At 53.5% G+C, this 18,328-nt stretch overlaps 1 protein-coding gene across 2 annotated transcripts; it reads right to left on the bottom strand.

The window, feature by feature from the left end:
• Positions 1–1,773: 1,773 nt before the first annotated feature.
• SFRP1 (secreted frizzled related protein 1) lies at positions 1,774–17,496 on the bottom strand. 2 transcript variants are annotated; one of them, XM_048287450.1, is made up of 3 exons: positions 16,879–17,496; positions 11,716–11,784; positions 1,774–5,593 (listed from the first exon to the last, which is right to left on the bottom strand). In XM_048287450.1, exons 1-3 carry the CDS (start codon positions 17,411–17,413, stop codon positions 5,271–5,273), a joined length of 927 nt encoding a protein of 308 aa, XP_048143407.1. In that variant the 5' UTR covers positions 17,414–17,496; the 3' UTR covers positions 1,774–5,270. The 2 variants fall into 2 exon arrangements, with proteins under 2 accessions (XP_048143407.1, XP_048143406.1); XM_048287449.1 differs by having other exon boundaries at positions 11,707–11,784; positions 16,879–17,487.
• Positions 17,497–18,328: the final 832 nt, after the last annotated feature.

Here is an 18,328-nt window from a genome sequence, read left to right on the forward strand (position 1 = left end):
CCTCTCCACAGAATGGCTTGGCAAATATCTCCTGGTTGTCTCTAAAGGAAAAATATTTCAGACAGCAGTGAATCCTAGCACACTTCTTCAGAAAAGAGGGACTGTTTGCTGACTGCTCGTGGCTCTTGGGATCTTGGCAGGCTGTGAGAGGAGCCCGCTATGCTGCAGCATGCCCATGCCCTCACACTGGCAAGTGGAGACAGATTCATCACTCTGATGTGCCAGGAGGAGGGAGAGCCAGGGCTCCCCTGGTGCTGGCAGGCACTGGCAGACTCTCTGCCAATGGCAGGGGCACAGCAGACCCTGCTCCCGCCATGCAGGCAACACTCTCGTGGCAGACTGCCGCCCCAAAGGAGATTTCAGCCTCTGATGGGAAGTTCTTGAAACAAAGCCCTCATTTTCCACAGGCTCTGAGGCCACCGTGGTGCAGCCGGCCACCCTGACAGGTCGACCCTCAAGGCTCTCCTGGATGGGGCTTTACTTCAGAAGCCACGTGCCGGAGAGCTCCTGGACCCTGCACGTGGGTCTGGCTGCAGTGAGAAGCTCTCCAGAGCAGAGGAGCTGCCAGCTTGCCCCACTTCCCTTCCAAGGAAGACATTCAAGCATGGCTTGGACACCTACAGACTGCCCAAAGGGAGCAGCTTATCCGACAGGCTGCACGCTCAGAGGCTCAGATGGGATTACTGGGGAAGAAACAGTAATAAAAAAATGTCTGTTCCTTTGCAAAACAGGGATTTTAAAAGCACTTGCTAAAGGCACTGGAAGACGTTTTTCCTCACTGGGTCTGAGGGAACTCTTTCTCCTTGGCAGTGCCACTGCAGCATGCGGAGCTTGGCTGGGATGGAAAAAAGAGCCTCTGCGCCAGGGAACAGCGGTTTGCAAACACAACTCTGGCCTTGGGGTGCAGGGTGGCTTTAATTATGTGTGTATGTGTGTCCTTTTTAAGGGTCATCCAGCATGTTACAGTGAGAAAGGAGGAGCAGCCTCTGAAACACAGTGGAGCATTTTCTCTGCAAGGTTTCTGGTGTTGGGGCAGGGGAAGAAGAGTTTCACTGTGGCTTTAGAGAACATTTGAGCTGAGACCTTGCATGTTCACCCAGCAACCCCTCACTGCTGGGCCCATCTATAGCCACAGGGAGCTCAGGGATCCATCCACTGCTTCCCCTGGCACTGCACAGAGCAGTGATCGCAGTCAGTGCAGCTCCCTCTGCCTGCAAAGGGAAGGAGCCTGTTATTTCCATTTTTACTCTGTTATTTTTCAGTTATTTGTGCTATTCTCACTGCACACCTGGGTTACCTGCTTATGGAACAGCTGATTAAAGCAGGACCCAGCTCTGGATGGCAGATGTTTGGCTGACCAGACCACTGGTTTGCCAGACCAACCGCTGCCTGTGAGTCGGTGACAAGCCAGCTTCAGCCTGGCACAGCTCCAGTGCATCACCCCCTCATCCTGCACAGCATTCACAGAGCTCCACACCAGACACACCAGGCTGGCATCCTCTCTTGTCCAGAACAAATCCTCCTCACTTGCTCAACTGTTCTTCCCAGCCTTACATTTCCCAGCAGCAGTCAAAGCAGAACACAGACTGCCAGCAATGTAAAAAATTAACTGAGGGATGGAAGATGAATTTTTGTATAGCATGAAAGAAAACTCTTCTGTTTTAGTTTTAACGATTTAGTTTGTAACTGAACTACAAACTGGAGTCCAGACAGGCAGAACTCAACAGAAGGAATGCTGGAGCAAAGAGGATAAACATTATTGGGAGGATAAACTGAGTCACAAAAGGATGACATTTTATTTTAGGATTTAAGATTCATACTTCAGACAAGCCCAGGCTGTAGCAAGCCTGAGTGTCCCAGAGGTGGCACATCCCTGTCCCACAGACATCCCACAGCAGGGCAAAACTCAGGTTCTCTCCCAGGACAAAGTACGTCTTAGACTGAGCATTTATACACATGCTTGTAACTTAAACTGGAACTCATTGTAACAATCAGCATCTGACATTATAAAATGTAAAGTGTATCCATGAACTGCACAAGCACCCCTCTCTCTGTTCTGGGAACACTACGCTAGCAGACACACGGTGCCTGATTTAAGGAGACTTTTGTGCTTTCTCATTTCAGTAAACATCTCTTTGCTCCACATGACTCCACACAAGCACAATCCAGGATCTTGGGTGCTTCCTCCATAGTTTATACTTAACCAATTTCAGGTTTTAGTAGACTTTTTTTGTTGGGGAGCAGTACAGGAAATCTGAAGACAGCAAAGGCACCCACATGCAGCAGTTTGACTGCGAGTCTCACTTTTTACATGACCAAAAAATACTTCAGGAATTGCCAGTTACAAGAAGCCAGTAAAGGACCTGAGTTTGTAAATTTTCAGCAAACACATTGCCTGGCTTCCTGCATCTCTTCAAACCGACCTGATGCTCTCACTTTGTTGAATGATCACAGATGAACCAGCAGTGAAATGCAGGGACACATAAAGCAGAGCCAAATTCAGCCCAGGTCCTGAACTGCCCCAGGTCAGCTCTCAAACTGCCCCACGCACCAGCTCTGAGTTGGGAAAAGGAGACCCCAAGCAGCAGCTCCACAGCACTGACCTTACCTGATCTTGTAGTGACAACACTGCTGCAGCCAATGGCTCAGGCCAAGTGCATTGAGGAACTCGTTGCTTGCCCCGAGCTCTTAAACCTTCCCCTGCACTCAGGACACAGCTGGGGCTGCAGCACCTTCTCAGCTCTCAGCAGTTCCTCACCTGACAGGTGGGCAGACAATCACTTTGATTAAAACCACCTGCGAGCTGCAGCCAGGGCTGGCTGAAGCAGCAGGAGCTTCCCAGGAAGGGCACCTGCTCTCCCTGCAACCTGCTACAGCTGCTGCATGCGGGTGAGCATGCAATCATGGAATCAATAAGGTTGGAAAAGACCTCCAAGAACATTGAGTCCAACCTTTGGCTGAACACCACCACGTCAACTAAACCAAAGTGCCACATCTATCATTCCTTGAAGCATTCCAGGGACTGTGACTCCACCACTTCCCTGGACAGCCTGTTGCAATGCCCCGGGACCATGGACAGCCTCCAGGCCAGGCTCCCCCAGCACACCCACAGCCAGTCATGCTGCAGCAGCCCCAAAAGCACCAGTGTGGGTTAGGAAACAGCATCTCTTTATAAAAAGGGGGGTTAGGGGAATCACATTTAATGGATTAATTTGGCAATTTTAGCAGCAGTGTTCTCTCTGCTAGAGCCAATCCTCTGCTGTGCTGCACCCAGAAAGGTGAGGCAGCAGGGACAGAGGCTCCCTGCCCTATCGCAGCGGGGCTTTTAGGGGCACTGTGGGCACTCACAGATAACCAGCCTTTCAGCTCATCATGTCCTGACTCCATTCCCCACACAGCTGGATATGTCAGCCCTCTCCATCATTTCACCTCATCAATCTGTGATGTTAAAGCCCATGGTTTATTTATTTCTTTACTTCACTAATAAAGCACATTATCTACAATGATTAATTTTGCAATAAAGAAACAACACTACTACAAATGGTGGTCTAAGACAACCTAGGGGACTCTACAAAGTTCACATCCTAAATCCACCTCTCTGTTAGCTGTGAAACATCATTCCTCAGAGTACTTGGCTAGTTCATGGAATTCTTCTACAACCAAGCCTGTGGCTCTGTCCCCATGTGGGGAGCAAGCACCACTCCCAAGCTAAGGAATAATTAATTCACCAGTTTTGAGTGGGCTTGGTTCAAACCTCAAAAATGAGGATTTGTTATTTCACGTAACTGTGATGTAACAGGATTATCTCAGACCTCAGATATTCATTCTCTTACAGTATTGGTGATGGATGAGAATACTAAATGGAAGGAGGAAAGAGAATGAATGCAGAGTGGTATGGGTCTATGAAAAAGAGAACTAGTTCAATTAACAGAATAATGAATTTCAGCTTGGTCAATAAATGCAATCATTTGGGTGAGATATTATTTGTCTTTCATAAACTATTTGAAATCATACAAACATGACATTTCGATTAGGGAAAAAAAGACATATAATGATAGAGAGCCAAGTTGTCACAGATCAAACAGACAAAACCCCAGACTGACGGGTCCCACAGCAAGGGCAAAGAGGGAAAGACAGAGACGATACATTCCCTGCGGCGCTCCGTAGGGACAAGTCCTTGGCCTTCTGCACTCTTTGCCAGCAGCCTAAAGGAGCTATAAAAACATCACTGGTAAAGTGAGGGAGTGACACAAGCTGGAGGAGCTGGCCATGAGCTCCCCCCAGCCAAAGCCCTGGGCAGGCCAGCAACTGAAGCTTTGCACGGGCTTAAAATGGAATGATAGGTCTGGGCAGCAGCAGCTCAGGCCAGCTGTGCACGGGAACTGCCACGGCAGGCTGAGGATAGGGGATCGCAGCTGAACGCTGCTGCAGACAGGGGCCTGCACAAGGCCAAAGGCACAGGTAGGGGCAGAGAGCCCCCTCTGCCCCTGGTCCCCATGCCCAGTGCACCAACACACTGGGCACAGTGTGGAGACTCAAAGGCTACCTGGGTGCAGCACAGCGCTGGGCAAAAAGGGCTCAGCTGGCGCAGCGATGCCAAGGCAGGCACCCAGTGAGACATTACAAGAGATGCTGATTAGGGAGGGCTCCAGCCCATCAAGGCACCACAAGGAAACAGGGTTAAGGCTTAAACTAAGCAGGTTAAGACTATAATGGGGTTTTTTTTACAGTGAGGGCAATTAGCTACTAGGAATTCTTATCAGAGTTTGTAACGGGTTCTCCACTACTCATTTATTAACTTTGATCATGAGGATGGGATCTCTGTCTAATCAGCCAGCTCTGGTTCATACAGGAATTCAGGGCAATCCTGCAGCCATGAAGACAGGAGTGACATGGTCACGAGGGTCCTTTCTGCAAGCATGCAAGCTCTTAACATCACCTCACACCCCTCTGCCTGCCCTCTTTACCTGCTATTTTAGCTGCTATTTCAATGGTTGTACATATCTGTACAATAACAGGTCTTTAGACATTGCAGACATAAATTGTGTGTGACCTCAGCCACTGTTTGGTGCATATGCATCACATGCTCAGGCGATCAGGCAAACGCCGGCAGCGGGGATGTGGGAGGGCTGAGATCAGTGAGGGAGCTCTGAGGAGCAGGATGGAGGAGCAGGAGGGTTGGCTCCAGCATCCCTGCTGCAGAGCAGCGAGACCGAGCCGCTGTACCCGACTGCCAGGTCCAGACAGCGGCTCTCCCGCCACCCAGCACCTCACTTGAAAACGGATGGAAACGTTGGGCAGTCGGGTGATTTCATCTTCTTCATAAACTTCTTGAACTCTTTGTTCTTCTTGTCCCACTTGTAGATGGCTGTCAACAGGTACTGGGTCTTCACCTGGCGGCCCATGATGAGGAAGTAGTGGCTGAGGTTGTCCAGCTGATGGCAGGGACAGTCTGCCCCATTTTTTAGGAACAGCACCAGCTTCTTCAGGTTCTTCTTCCGAATGGGCCCCAGCTTCAGTGCCTTCCTCTTCCGTGGAATGATCATCTTGTCCCCATTCTCCTTCTTCACTTCCTTTATGGTCATCTTAAGAGCTGCAAAACAAGACAGGAGAGGGGAAAAACAAAACTCCTAAGCAGCCTCCACCGGCAAAAAGCCTCTGCTGAGTGAGGCTGAGGGGGCAGCAGTGCCGTGGCCCCGGGACAGCAGCAATGCCCTGTCCCACTGCAGACACACAGTGCCCCACTCCACTCCTGCATTCCCCTTCTCCCTCTTCTGCCCCTGAATCCTCCTGCTCTATGGCGTTGCCCTGGCCATGATTTGGCCCACTATGACACTCACACCCTTGCACCTGAGGTGGAGCTGCCCCATGCCCAGGAGAGCACCAAGGTAGAACACTGACCTCTTTGTTCCCCTTCCTCCAGCAAAGCACCCAGTACTTTCCATTTGAGAGGGGACTTGTTCAGCTGCCAAGCACAAATGTTAGCTGAGTAAATTAGGTGACTCCCCTGCTCTAGAGGCATGGAGAGACTCTTGAAAGGATCATTTAAAAGGTCAATTTGGCTTCTCAAGCATTTGTTTGCAGTCACGACAGCCCTCAGGTGCCTGTGAAACAACTTTCCAAGCACTGGATGTCTCTGCATCAGACCTGTGGAGACCTTGGCATGCAGTCATGTGCCTGCACGTTCCCTGGGAGAAGGGGAGTTGGTCTGATGCAACTTCCATGGAAAATACTCTCCTCTTTGGGTTCAGCATTTTCCTGAGCTAACTGCAATACCCTCCTCCCCGCCCTCTCCCCACTCCCCAAAATAAAAAGGTTTTTTGCCATGACCATGAAGAGGAATTTTGCATACATGGGAAAAATGATGAAAATGTGTTGTACATTAAAACATCATTTCTGTGCCATTTGGCTCTGCCTTGTTTTTGGGGAAAAGCACATATGGCCAAAAATTGCTAACATATTTTCATCGTTTGGGAGTTTAACTTCAGAGCTGCAGATAACTAGTGCTCAGAGAGGTGATTTGTTGGCTGCTGTCCCTTCTCATTAGAGTCTCAGGGTGGTTGCAGGCAGTCCACAAGAACCTCTGGCTCTGGCAGGGAGATGGGTCCCCACAGCATCATTCCTTGAAGTCCTGCTCTGCTGGAACATGTAGCAGCAAACACATGTTGCTTCCTGGATGGGAGCACTGCTCACCGCTCCAGATGCAGATGGCAGCAGGACAGCACGGTGACAATCCCAAGCAGGCAGCAGAGACTCAGTATCACCCTCGAGCTCCCAGCCACTACCTTGGCAACAGGAGCAATGGTGTTTGTCTGTCCCTGTGCCAAAAACATCGCTTGGGTTTGCCAAGAGCCCTGTCATGTTACACTGTTATTGTACAGGAAAGTAATCTAGGACTGGAAACCTAAGTGAAATTTTCATTCCATCTGTTTTCCGAATTCAGGAGCTAAAGAGACTCCAGCTTTAAGGAGCTAAAGATGCTGAAACAGATCAGTCTGCAACAAATCTGGAAAATGAGGTAAGTAGTTTTCAAGCAGCTCTAAGCTCCATGACATCAACTGGGCAGCAGTAGCAGCAATGCCCCTCAATGCGAGCCCCACTTCCTTTATCCATGCTGACTTAGAGCCCTTGCACTAAGCACACAGGTGGCTGGGGCAGGAGGGATGGTAACACACCATTACAATGGCACAATAAAAGCCTTGCAAAATGGCTTGTTTGCAAACTGCTTTGCTGAGATCACCGCAAAGCCTTGTCCTCGTTGCTAGAGGAAGAGAAGTATCAGCCAGCTGGTGGAGGTGCTGATCTACTCCAAGTATCATACACCATGGAAGACAAAGAAGGCCTGGTAATCCTGCGCTGTGGGAGCTCGCAGCTCCTCCCTTCCCTGCACACAGCAGTTTGTGAGCCAGCAATGCAGGTTCATGGGAGCTGCCCAGGGGACCCATAAATCCAGATGTAAACCAAAACCTCATCCAAACCTTGCTCGTGCAGAGCAGCACACAGAGCCAAGATGGGACAACACCAAGGGGGATGAAGGAGGAGGCTGACCAGAGTGCAAATAGTTTGTGTCAGGCTCTGTTCCTCCCAGCAGCAATGTCCTTGTCACCAGCAAGAGCCTGTGGTGCTGCCTAGGTAAACACAGCCTGGCTCAGGGACACGAGGCTTCGTCTGCCTTTGGTGTTGCAGGCTGAGCAGCCACACAAGCATGATGATCTCTGCTCAGCCTTCAATCCTCTGCTGTGACCTGGCTCCCCAAATTTCCTTTGTTCACTTTACTTGGGCCATATTCCCTAAGCTCCAACCCACATTCCAGGTGAGATTCCCAGGTATGAAAGCTGTGTTCCACGGTAGCAGGCCGGACACACAGCTTTGGCACATCCCATGCACACCAGAAAAGCAGTGCCTGAGGGTACATTCGTTCTGATGCACATCCCACTCTGAGAGCTCACCACCACGCAGTGGGAGGCAGCTTCCAACTTACGGCTTTCCTAGAACATGGCATTGGGCAGGGGAGACCATGGTGCTGCAGCAGCTTGCCTGGCATCTCCCCAACCCTGGGAATGCTGCTGCAGCAGGCAAAAGGCTTGAGCGGGATGCTTTGAGTCTTGGCTCCAAGACCCAGCTGAGCTGCCAGAGCAAACAGCTTCCTCACTGGGAACCTTGGCCTTTCCACTCCCCTCATGCCACACCAAATCCGTCTCAGCACCAAGTGGGAGAAGGGCCAGAATCGCCTCTGAGATCCCAGGACACGCTTGCTCAGACAGACTAAATCTTCAGCTGTGGCTGCCAGGGAGGAGCTGACCCCAGGGGAGTTATCCTCAGCAGGAGCATGTGCCACCTTTCCAGTCCAGCAGCTGCACTGCAACCACAGGCTGCTTCGGCATCAGCTGTGGCACTGGCGGCAGCACCAGCCCCTGCCACTCTGCATGCCACAATGGCTCAAGAGGGCTGCAGGATCAACATGCCACCCACAAACCTTCTTACCATTTACTTTCATGGGACACACACATGTTCCAGCAAACCTTCTCCAAGGATGGCACTGTACTGGGGTAGTCGCCAGCTGAAAGCAGGAGCCCCTGTACTCTGTTCACAACCCACTACCACGCACCATTCCTGTTCCCCACCGGCCCCTCCACCCCCCTTTTTCAGCACAGGACAGCCTGGGACCAGAACGCCATCTCTGCAGTTCTGCCTGCACGGGCAGGGGCCCCACTCCAGCACCTCATGTGCAGGAAAGGGAACGTGAGAGAAGGGAAAGCTCCACTGTTCCTTCAGCCTCATTTTTCCTTCCTTTAGAAATCGCTGAGAAGGAAGAAACCTGCCAGAAGACACATTAGGGCTGTAACAGGAGAAGGCTGCAGGCAAGGACCTGTCAGTCACAGAGAAAAAATAAACAGCATGTATTGATTGTTCTGCAGTCCCCAGTGCCACAGAGCCCGTTCAGCAGGATCCCCTCAGACCCCAGAGAAAGGGCAGAAACAATAAATAAAATCACTAAGAGAAACAGAGCATGGAATGAACTCCTGGAATAAGAAACGAGCGCTGGCTGCAGCCCAGGGCAGCTGGGGGAGGCGGCTGTAGGGGCACTGGAGACCAATCTCATGCTTCCTCTTGCATCCATCGCTGCCCCAGCACACCAGCACTACACTAAAATTTACACCACAGTTACCCCTACATACCCGATCCAGCCCCCATGCTGCTCTGTGCTCAGGCCAGGGTTCTGGCACCCCTTGCTGACATCCACCCCAAAGTTGTCTTACTCTCAGAGAAGTGGCCAAGCTGCCTCAAACCAGCATCCTTGTTCAAGCAAAGGCAAACCCAGAGTTCTGTTGGACCATGAGGCTGGCAGTCTCCTAGCACCCCTCCAACCCCCAGCATCTTGTCCAAGATCCTCTCCTGCCTTGTTTGTGTTCACAGCTCACCACAGCTCTCTTCCTGCACTGTACTCTAGATGGACACCAGGGCTGCTACACAGCCACCTCCAACACTGGCACAGCCACATATCCACGGTGGGCAGAGTGCTCGTCAGCTCGTCTGTAATAAGCTGCTGGCATGCAAGAGAAACCTGCAGTAACGACACAGCAGGAATCAGGGCAAGACCTACCAACAGCTGCCCCATGCAGCACATGTTAGTTTAAACATTTATTGTACATGTCTGGCTTTGATGAGGATCTGTAACCTGTCAGCTGCCAGTGTTTACCTTGGTGGACGTGCATGAGAAACCTCAGTCTGAAGGTCTGGGAGTTTATAATAGCGCCAGATAAACAGCTTTCCTTGAGAAATCACCCCATGACAGTAACCCCCCAAGACTAAACAAAGATCCAAGGGCCATGCACTGTGGTTTGGCAAAAACTTCCTGAAGCCAATGCCTTCTCCACTAGCCATACCCTCTGCTGAGATGTCCTTCTCACCCCCACACTGCCTTCCCTCACAGGGCACAGGTAGGACCTGCATTGCATCCTATCCCGTGCTCCTGCTCTCCAGCTGGCTACAGATGGGCCACATCTGCCAAGAAATATTTCCATCCTTTGGACACTGTCACCACCTTCCTTCCCAATAACAACTTACACTGTGGGCAAGTCACTGTCCCGAGCTGCTCTGCCAAGGTAGGGAATTCTTCTGCTTTGGCCTCTGCTCCCCGTTGTATAACTGTCCCAGAGCACGGGAGGATATTTAGCAGCAGAAGTTGATGACAACCATGCGGTTAAGTTTGTATTTCCCTTCCCAGCACTTGCTTACCAGCAGGACATCACCTCGGCTCACGCCTTGCACGCCTCTGGCAAGGGGACAGGTATTGCAGTGGCCCACCTGCACCAGATCCACTGCTGCCACCAGCCAGTGCCCCTTGCTCCTTCTCTGGGATGGAGGTCCCCAGGCTACAGCCCCTGGACTGGGGCAATGCCTCTGCATCACTGCAAGCCCAGGCAGGCAGCTCCTATCCAAACCAGGAATGATCCCAGAGGCCGTTTCTCCCTCCCCACCAGCTGGGAAACTCCCTGCAGTCCCTCCCTGTGTGTGCAGTGGGGAAGGGGCAGCTCTGATTCAGCTCCCATCACATGCCCACCCAGAACAGAGCTCTGAGCACCCCAACTCTGAGCGCTCAGCACTTCCCACTCCCCAACCAGGCCACGCACTGAATGTCTGCTTCCATTCCCCAGCCAAGCCAGAAGTATGCACATTCCTGGGAAACTATTACATGGGTGTTCCTGTTGATGCTTTTCCCTGTTAGAAAAAGCCTGAGCTGAACTTAGAACTTCTGGCATACCAAACCTGCAGGAGAGTTGAGAATTCATTTCCAGCAGAAAGGGTAATACACCAGCATGCAGAGCAGGTTTGGGTTTGCATAAGCACGCTCCAGTACAGGGCACATTCAAGTGCTAATCCTCCAGGAATGCACACCTTGTTCAATATGCCTTTAATAATCTTCCGGGAAAGTTACATACACCAGCAAGGATGTCAAAACCAGTTAATTCTGGGTTTGATCTGAGAAAGCTAATATATTTCCTTGTGATTATCTTTTTTTTTAAATGAAGTTCAGTTTACCTCTGATTGTCTGACTCACTCACTCATATTTAGGACAAAGCTTTCAAGCAGCTTTGCATTTTTTAACTCGCTGCTTGGCCCTAGCTAGATAAGGATTGGCTTTGGATTTTTACACCTAGATTTGACAAGAGCAGCATCACTTCGCTCAAAAGAAACACAGCAGTTTAAGCAATCTGGGGAAGAAGGAGGCTGGTTTGCTTCTTCATGCTTGCAAGCAGAATACTGGTCCATGCTATGCATCATTTCTGCAAGCACACAAGAGCTGGAACACCAGGGTTGAGTTAAAAACCTCTCCCCACCCCAAGATCACTAAAGAACCGACACTACAACTTTTGCCCCATCCCCAGCCCAATGTGCCCAGGAGGGGCAGGAGAGATGCCCTGCACTGCCACCAGAACTTGCCATCTCTGTCCCTGGGTGCGCTCAGCTGTGGGAGCTGGACGCATCCCAGACCCATCCAGACCAGACCCCTCCCATGCCCACCTCCGCATACCCACACTGACATCTAGAGGCACACGTGCCTGGCCTTGGGGACAGATCGCAGGCCACACCAGCAGTGCCACAGGCAGGGAAACGTGGCAGTCCCAATCTAGCCCACACAGGAGCCACGCTGCCCCGTGCCCACCTGGAAAGCCTTCGCGTGCCTAGAGTGCTCCTTCTTACCAAACTCACTGGCACAGAGGTGCTCCACAATGGCCTCTGACTTCATCTCGTTGTCACAAGGTGGACACACAGTTGTTCCTGGCAAGAGGAAAGAAATTAAGACAATTGAGAGGTGGCGAGAAGCCAGAACAAGTAGTACCACAGAGCCAGACTGCCCATGCTGTCAGACTGCCACCCTCGAGGGGGACACGTGCCCATGCACCCTCCCACAGGCTCCCAGCTCTGTGGGACAACACCCTACTGGGTGTAAGGAACCATCCACTGGCTTACATGGCAGCACTGGCCACAGGTAGCCTTCTGCCAGCCCCACTCCAACGCCGTCAGTGACCCCAAGGCCAGCCACAGGCAGGGGTAGGCAGCTGCTAAGAGCAAAAGGACAGCACTGGCAAAGAGAGGAGTTTTCAGGGCCAGGCACTCAGCTGAGGGGAGCCGCTTGCCAAGGGGCATGGCCCACAGCCTGCTGACATTCCCTCCCCGTGTCATGCCAAGGCAGGCACACAATGCCCAAACCCCGGCACAGCAGGAGGATGCTGTCCAGAGATGGCTCAAGTGCCAAGGGACTACCCTGGTGCCAGGCAAGGGGGTTCAGGACTGCGACAGCCCAGTTCAGTGCAGTGTTCCCCTCGGTACTAGAGATCATCCCACAGACTGCCCAGGCAGTGCTCAGGAAGCCCCTCACCACCCTCTCTCCTGCTTTGCCCCAGAGCAGCACTGGCTGGGGACGGACCCGCACAGCTCTTGCGGGTGCCGCCACCACCAAGACTGGTCATCCTCTCTTTTGTTTTGAGCCCAGGGCAGGCTCATGGCTCCAGCAGAGCAGAGCCATCTCTGCTTGCCAGTCGCTGGCAGTGGCCAACATCTGTCTCTCGGGAAACACCAGCCCAGGGGATTTCACTGGGATCTGTCCTGGGAGGAAAGCTCACTTCACCCAGAGAGTAAGAATCTGTTTCCAGGTTCCCATCTGCAGCTGGAGCAGAGACCACCCAGCAGCACAGACATAGACTTGAGCTACTGGCAGATGAATTTATTGAGCTGGGAGATGCTGCTTGTTCCTGGTCCAGCAAGACGGAGGGCTCTTCCCACACAAGGGAGTTATTCTCAGGGACAACACTACAGCAAAACATCTGCCAGTCCCTGCATGTAAACTGAGCACTCATGGCCTTCCAGCCCTCAGCCAGGCCAGCAAACCCACAGCACTGCTGGACTGAAAAGGCAGAGAGGCATCCCAGAAAGAGGGGTGCAGAGCCAGCACGGCTGGCGAGGGAGGCACAGCCAGGACCATAGCATCATGTCTCCTCAGCCACAGATGCCCCATGGGGATTCAGGCGAGACATTTGTTTTCTGTGGCTTGTTCTTCCCCTTTCGCCACCCCCAAATCTGTTCTGTGCCAAATGCTAATTCCCGGGGACATGCACCATGACTTTATTAATCACACATGCAGTGCAATTGGCCTTCCACTCGCTCCTATGTGCAAGTCACAAGTCAGCCTTCACAGCACCAACATCCACCTCCACAGTCTCACTCTGTACCTCTGAGAGCTGCCCATCATCTGGATAACCTCTTCTTCCAGAACCCTAACATGCAACTACCGCTATCACCATCTAACTCAGAGTGACACAGGGAGAAGCCAGCCTCTGGAGATATGATGACATCCCTAACACTTTATTTTTAAAATCAGCAGTCAGAATATTTCTTTCCAGGCTGCCCATTTAATGAGCTCATGACAAGGGAGAGAGGGTGCTCATAGGAAGGTGACACAGGCCCAGCCTTCCATCTGTTGCAGAGCCAGCAGTTCATCACTCTGCATCAGGAACGAGCGGGGGGTACCTGCCGTGCCAAGCACTTCAATCTGCCTCAACAGCCGGAGTGCACATGAGGAGGCTGACCAGGCCTGCACCAGCCAGACAAACACGAAAGCCACCGCTGCATCCATTCTATGAGCTTTCCAGGCAGCCAATTAAAAAATAAAAAAAAGCAAACAAAAATGGAAAATAATACTCATTGTTCCCTGGTGCAAATACAGGCTTTGTTCTAGCTATGCTCCAGCAGCCCCTGAACAGGCTGTAACACACTCAAGGTGGCAGGGACCCCTGCCTTGCTGTGCCAGGGCCCAGAGCCAGCAGCCATCCTGTGGGCTGGACCTGGGAGCCCCTGGGTAGCCCCTTCCACAGGCAGCAGCTTTGCCCATGCACAATCCCCCTGCCCTAACTTGATCAGGTTGCTCAGAGTCTCACCAAAGCTGACCATGAATGTTTCCAAGGACAGGGCATCCACCACATTTCTAGGCAATCTGTGCCAGTGTTTTACAACTCTCACTGCAAAAAACTTCTTCCTTATATCCAATCTAAATCAACCCATCCTTCAGTCCTGCCTCCTGCAGCCCTTTCACAGCACAACAGGACTGCAGGAAGCACTGTCCCCTGTCAGGGGGAAGAGAAATTGTCCTCCACTCTGCGTCACCACATCACACTACAGTCAGGAACACAAATGCTGGGGGCCAGCCAGCTTCTACACAGCTCTGTGCCCCAAGGAAACTGCTGTTCTGTGGAGCCACAGCTACCTGAAAACTGCAAACCCTCCCATCCCTCCTGAGGCACTACAGCAGACATCTCCAGCCCATCCTCGGGGCCCACTGCAGGTTGGCTGGGGCCCATCTGCTGCAGCTGACGGCTCAACTCCAAGCACAACCTCAGCCTGCCTCCAGCTCACTTGTTCCCTGCTGACCATTTTCCAATGCCTGGCTGTAGAGCCAGCTTACTCCAGGGGCAAGAGAAGGAATGTGTAATGCTGTATTAATCTGCAACTCCCCTGATGCATCCTGCGGGCCTGCAGGCTTTACCGCCTGTGCTTAAGGAGAAAGGAATTCAGCAGGTCAGCTCTTTGAGAGGCAGAAACAAATTCCAATTTCAAGGTGTTAATGGGGAAAAATACTGAAAGGGTTTGTTCTTATTAGTACCAAGAGAAAAGGGGGGGGACACTGCTTAGTTCTGACCCTCTTTGAATCAACAGGAAACACCCTGTGCCCAAGAGCAAAGGGGCTCCAGGAGTTGGTGCTGACAGAAAACGTGGGCAAACCATGGGCAGGGTACACATAGCAGAACCCAGGTGGAAGAAGGTACCCAGCCAGCCCAGGGACAAGGACTGAGCTGCAGGTCACCCAGAATAACTCTGCATCTGCAGGAGGTGGCAGTACCAGAGCCAAAGTAACGGGTACCTTATGGGCCATCTGCAGATCCTCTGTGGCAAGCAGGAGATCCGGCAGTGATGGTTCACATCACAGCAGTGCTTGCAATTAAGTTGGAGTTTTCTTTTTTCACTCCAAACTGTTTGAGGCACCAAAAGAAAGCAGTAGTGTCCCACCCCTGTGCTGCCTTCAAGACAGGTCCAAAAGGTTAAGAGAAAGTTGTTAAACTACACAACAGAAAACCTGGCAGATGCTGCTCATTTAGAAAACTGTTCCCAGGTCTTGGCTCATTAATGTCTGTAAAATGAATGAGCTGCACACAGCTCAGACTCTATTTCGGACCCTGGAAAGGGCAGCTCAGACCCAGCTGCCCCAGGAGCACGCTTGGCTGCAAGTCCCTGGGGAAATAAAAGCAACCTTTGTACCTACAACACAGGACATAGCTGCAGTCTTGACCAAGGGTCCAGGTTCACATAGGACATATTAATTTAGAGTATTCCTAGAAAACAACAAGGTTTCTCCAGCAATCGCATCAGTAAGGACAAGCCAAGCCAGTATGGCTGTGCTGCCATCACTGTAAGGAGAGGCTGGGGCCCCGGCAATGAGATCAGCCAGAGCTCAGTCTCCCGCCCCCCGGCACTGGCACAAGCTTCACATTCCACCTGCCTCTGGATGTCATTGCCGAGATGTGACATGGGCTCCTGTGTACAGCGCCTCTGGGTACTGAGCTTGGGTGTCCCCCCCGTGCCTGCAATCCCACAGCCACTATGCCACTGCTTTCACTGCCCTCCGCATGCCCCTGCACAGCTCCTAGAGACACCTCAGGGTGTCACCCCTCTGCTGCAGGATGCACTCTGTTCCTGTCCTGTATCAGAAGGACTCCCTGAAGTATGAGTCCTTTCAGGATGGGCAGGACGACATTGCACAGACCCTGCCGGCTGGGTTAGTCCTCCCAGTCGAGCACCACACACAGCCTTTGTCTATACAGGTAACTGCAAAGGGCAGACGACCCTCCAGACACAGCGCAGAAGCCACGGAAACCACTCAGCCCCACTCCTCGCCTGTCCCCGAGCTCCTCCCGAGTGCCGGCACTTTCCCCCCCCCGTGGAATCAGGAGTGACAATTCCTTTCAATGAGGCTCTGCTCGCCAAAAAGCACTGTACTCTCTTAGAGCCCTCTGCCATCTCCCTCTACAAACATCCCTCCTCCTAGCCTCTCACAGTGCTCCAATAGCAAACGCCGAAGTGACACCAGGATATTTATTTATTTTCAAGTTTCCAGCAACAAGCCAGACTCACTGCAACTTGAACAAGCCAGTCTGGCACCACAGAAACGTGCTGCATGCAATGGAAACAAACATGAACCACGTTCACTTTCCCTAGTCGTTTTTGGGCAGACTCTTCCTCCCTCTCCAGCCCACAGCCCACCCGAGGGCAGGGTTGGATCTCCACTGCATGCCCAGCCACCAAGCTGTCCAGCCTCTTGCCCTAGAACTGCACTGGACGTGGGGGATCATGCCAGGACTACTGTCACTGTTGACTCCAGTCAGCCAGCACTTTCTGTGTCATGAAGACCATGCATTCTCCTGCTGCCCAGAGCAGCCCTGCAGGAGTCAGGCTCAGGAGCAGAACCAGGACAGCGCAGTAACTGAGGATGGAAGGTCACACCCTGGTCCATCAGGGCTGGAGCCCAGCCCCAGTGTCTGTGCAGGGATCAGAACAGGCACAACCCCACCATGTCCCAAACAGCCTGTCCCAAGGCTCCAGGATAGGGATGAGGAGCTGGTAGGGGATCCCACCTTCCTTGGGACAGGAGAGCACAGAGTGCTCAGAGACTAGAGGAGGGCTGCTGCAAAGAAGAATTCAGACGCGCTTCCTCCAGCCACAAGAGCCCCTTCAGTCCCATGTGGCCCCTCCTGGGCTAGCACTTGCCCTGTCAGCTCAGAAAGGAGTGCCAGGAGCAAGGCTGCTGCACAAGCCATGCCTTACCTTTGGGCCTGGAGACCTCGGTGGCATTGGGAGCTGTCATAGCAATGCAGACGTCATCCTGGGGAAACTGGTCACACTTGAGCATCTCTGGCCAGAAGAAGCCAAAGAACTGCATGACAGGCTCACAGGAGTCACGCACGGCCTCGCAGAGCCAGCGGCAGGGGTAGACCGGCCGGTCCAGGCAGACGGGGGCAAAGAGGGAGCAGAGGAAGACCTGAGTGCCCACATGGCAATTCTTGTTGAGCAGTGGCACCCAGCTGCTCGCCTGGTGCTTCACCTCGGCCATGGTCTCGTGGTCCAGCAGGTTGGGCAGCACCATCTTGTCGTAGCCCACGCTGTGGCAAAGCCGCAGGTCGGCAGGGATGGCCACACACTGGTGGGGTTTGGCGTAGAAGCGCCCGCCAGGGTAAGGGCCCAGGTCTGACTGGTAGCTGACATAGTCGTACTCGCTGGCCACGCCACAGGCCAGCAGCCCGGCGGCCACCGACACCAGCGCCCGCAGGGCGGCCCGACCGGGCCCCCCCACGCTGCCCATCGCCGCGACCCGCCGACGGTGGCCCCGACAGCACCGGACGCCGCTCCCCGCCGGGCGCCCGCTGCCGGCGGCCGCCCCCGGGGACTCTCCTCGCACCCCCGCCGACGGCCCCTCCGCTGGCCCTACCGCCGCCCCTCGCTCGCTGCCCGCAGAACCCCGCCGGACGCCGCCCTCCCGCCGCCCTCCCGCCGCCCCGGCCCCGGCCCCGCTCTGGCCGCGCGCCGGCCGCGCCGCGGGTTTGTGAGCCCGCGGCAGCCAATCAGCGCGGCGCCGCCCGCCGCGCGCTCGCCCGCCGCTGTCAATCAGCGGCCGCGGGAGCCAATCCCGCCCCGCCCCGCCCCGCCCCGCGCGGCCCCGACGGCCCCGCAGCCCGGCCCGGCCCGGCGCCACCTGCAGCGGCTGCGGGCCCGGGGCCCGGCCCGGCGGAGCGCAGCCGGCCGCAGCTCCGAGCACCGACAGACCGGGGCGCATGAGCTCACCCCGTAGCACCGCTCGGCTGCATCCCCGGTGGGCGGCCCGAACCCCCCCCCCCCCCCGGAGCCATTCCCGGTCTCTGAAGCCGGGGCGGCTCTGGGCGGTCCCGGCGCTCCTGAGCGGCTGTTCCAAGGTTGCAGATATTTCTGTGAACCTGGACTGGACCGTGCAGAACTCATTTCCCAGTAGACAAATTCTAACAGGAACTATGGTATTGGAAAGAAAAATTTAAAAAAAAGAAAAAAAACCACCAACAACAAAACCAAACCAAACAAAAAACAGGAGAGAGAAAGGGGGTCTGTTCTGTAAAGTGGTATCGCATCTGGGTACGCGGCTCCAGATGTGCCGGAGGAGCAGGAGCTGCATTCCCTGTTCCTCCACAGCAGCACCAGCCCCTCGTCACCCTTACCTTGCTGTGCTTCTCAGGGCTTGCAAAGGCTC

Source organism: Corvus hawaiiensis, chromosome 27 (assembly GCF_020740725.1).
Source record: "Corvus hawaiiensis isolate bCorHaw1 chromosome 27, bCorHaw1.pri.cur, whole genome shotgun sequence".
Classification (NCBI taxonomy): Eukaryota; Metazoa; Chordata; class Aves; order Passeriformes; family Corvidae; genus Corvus; species Corvus hawaiiensis.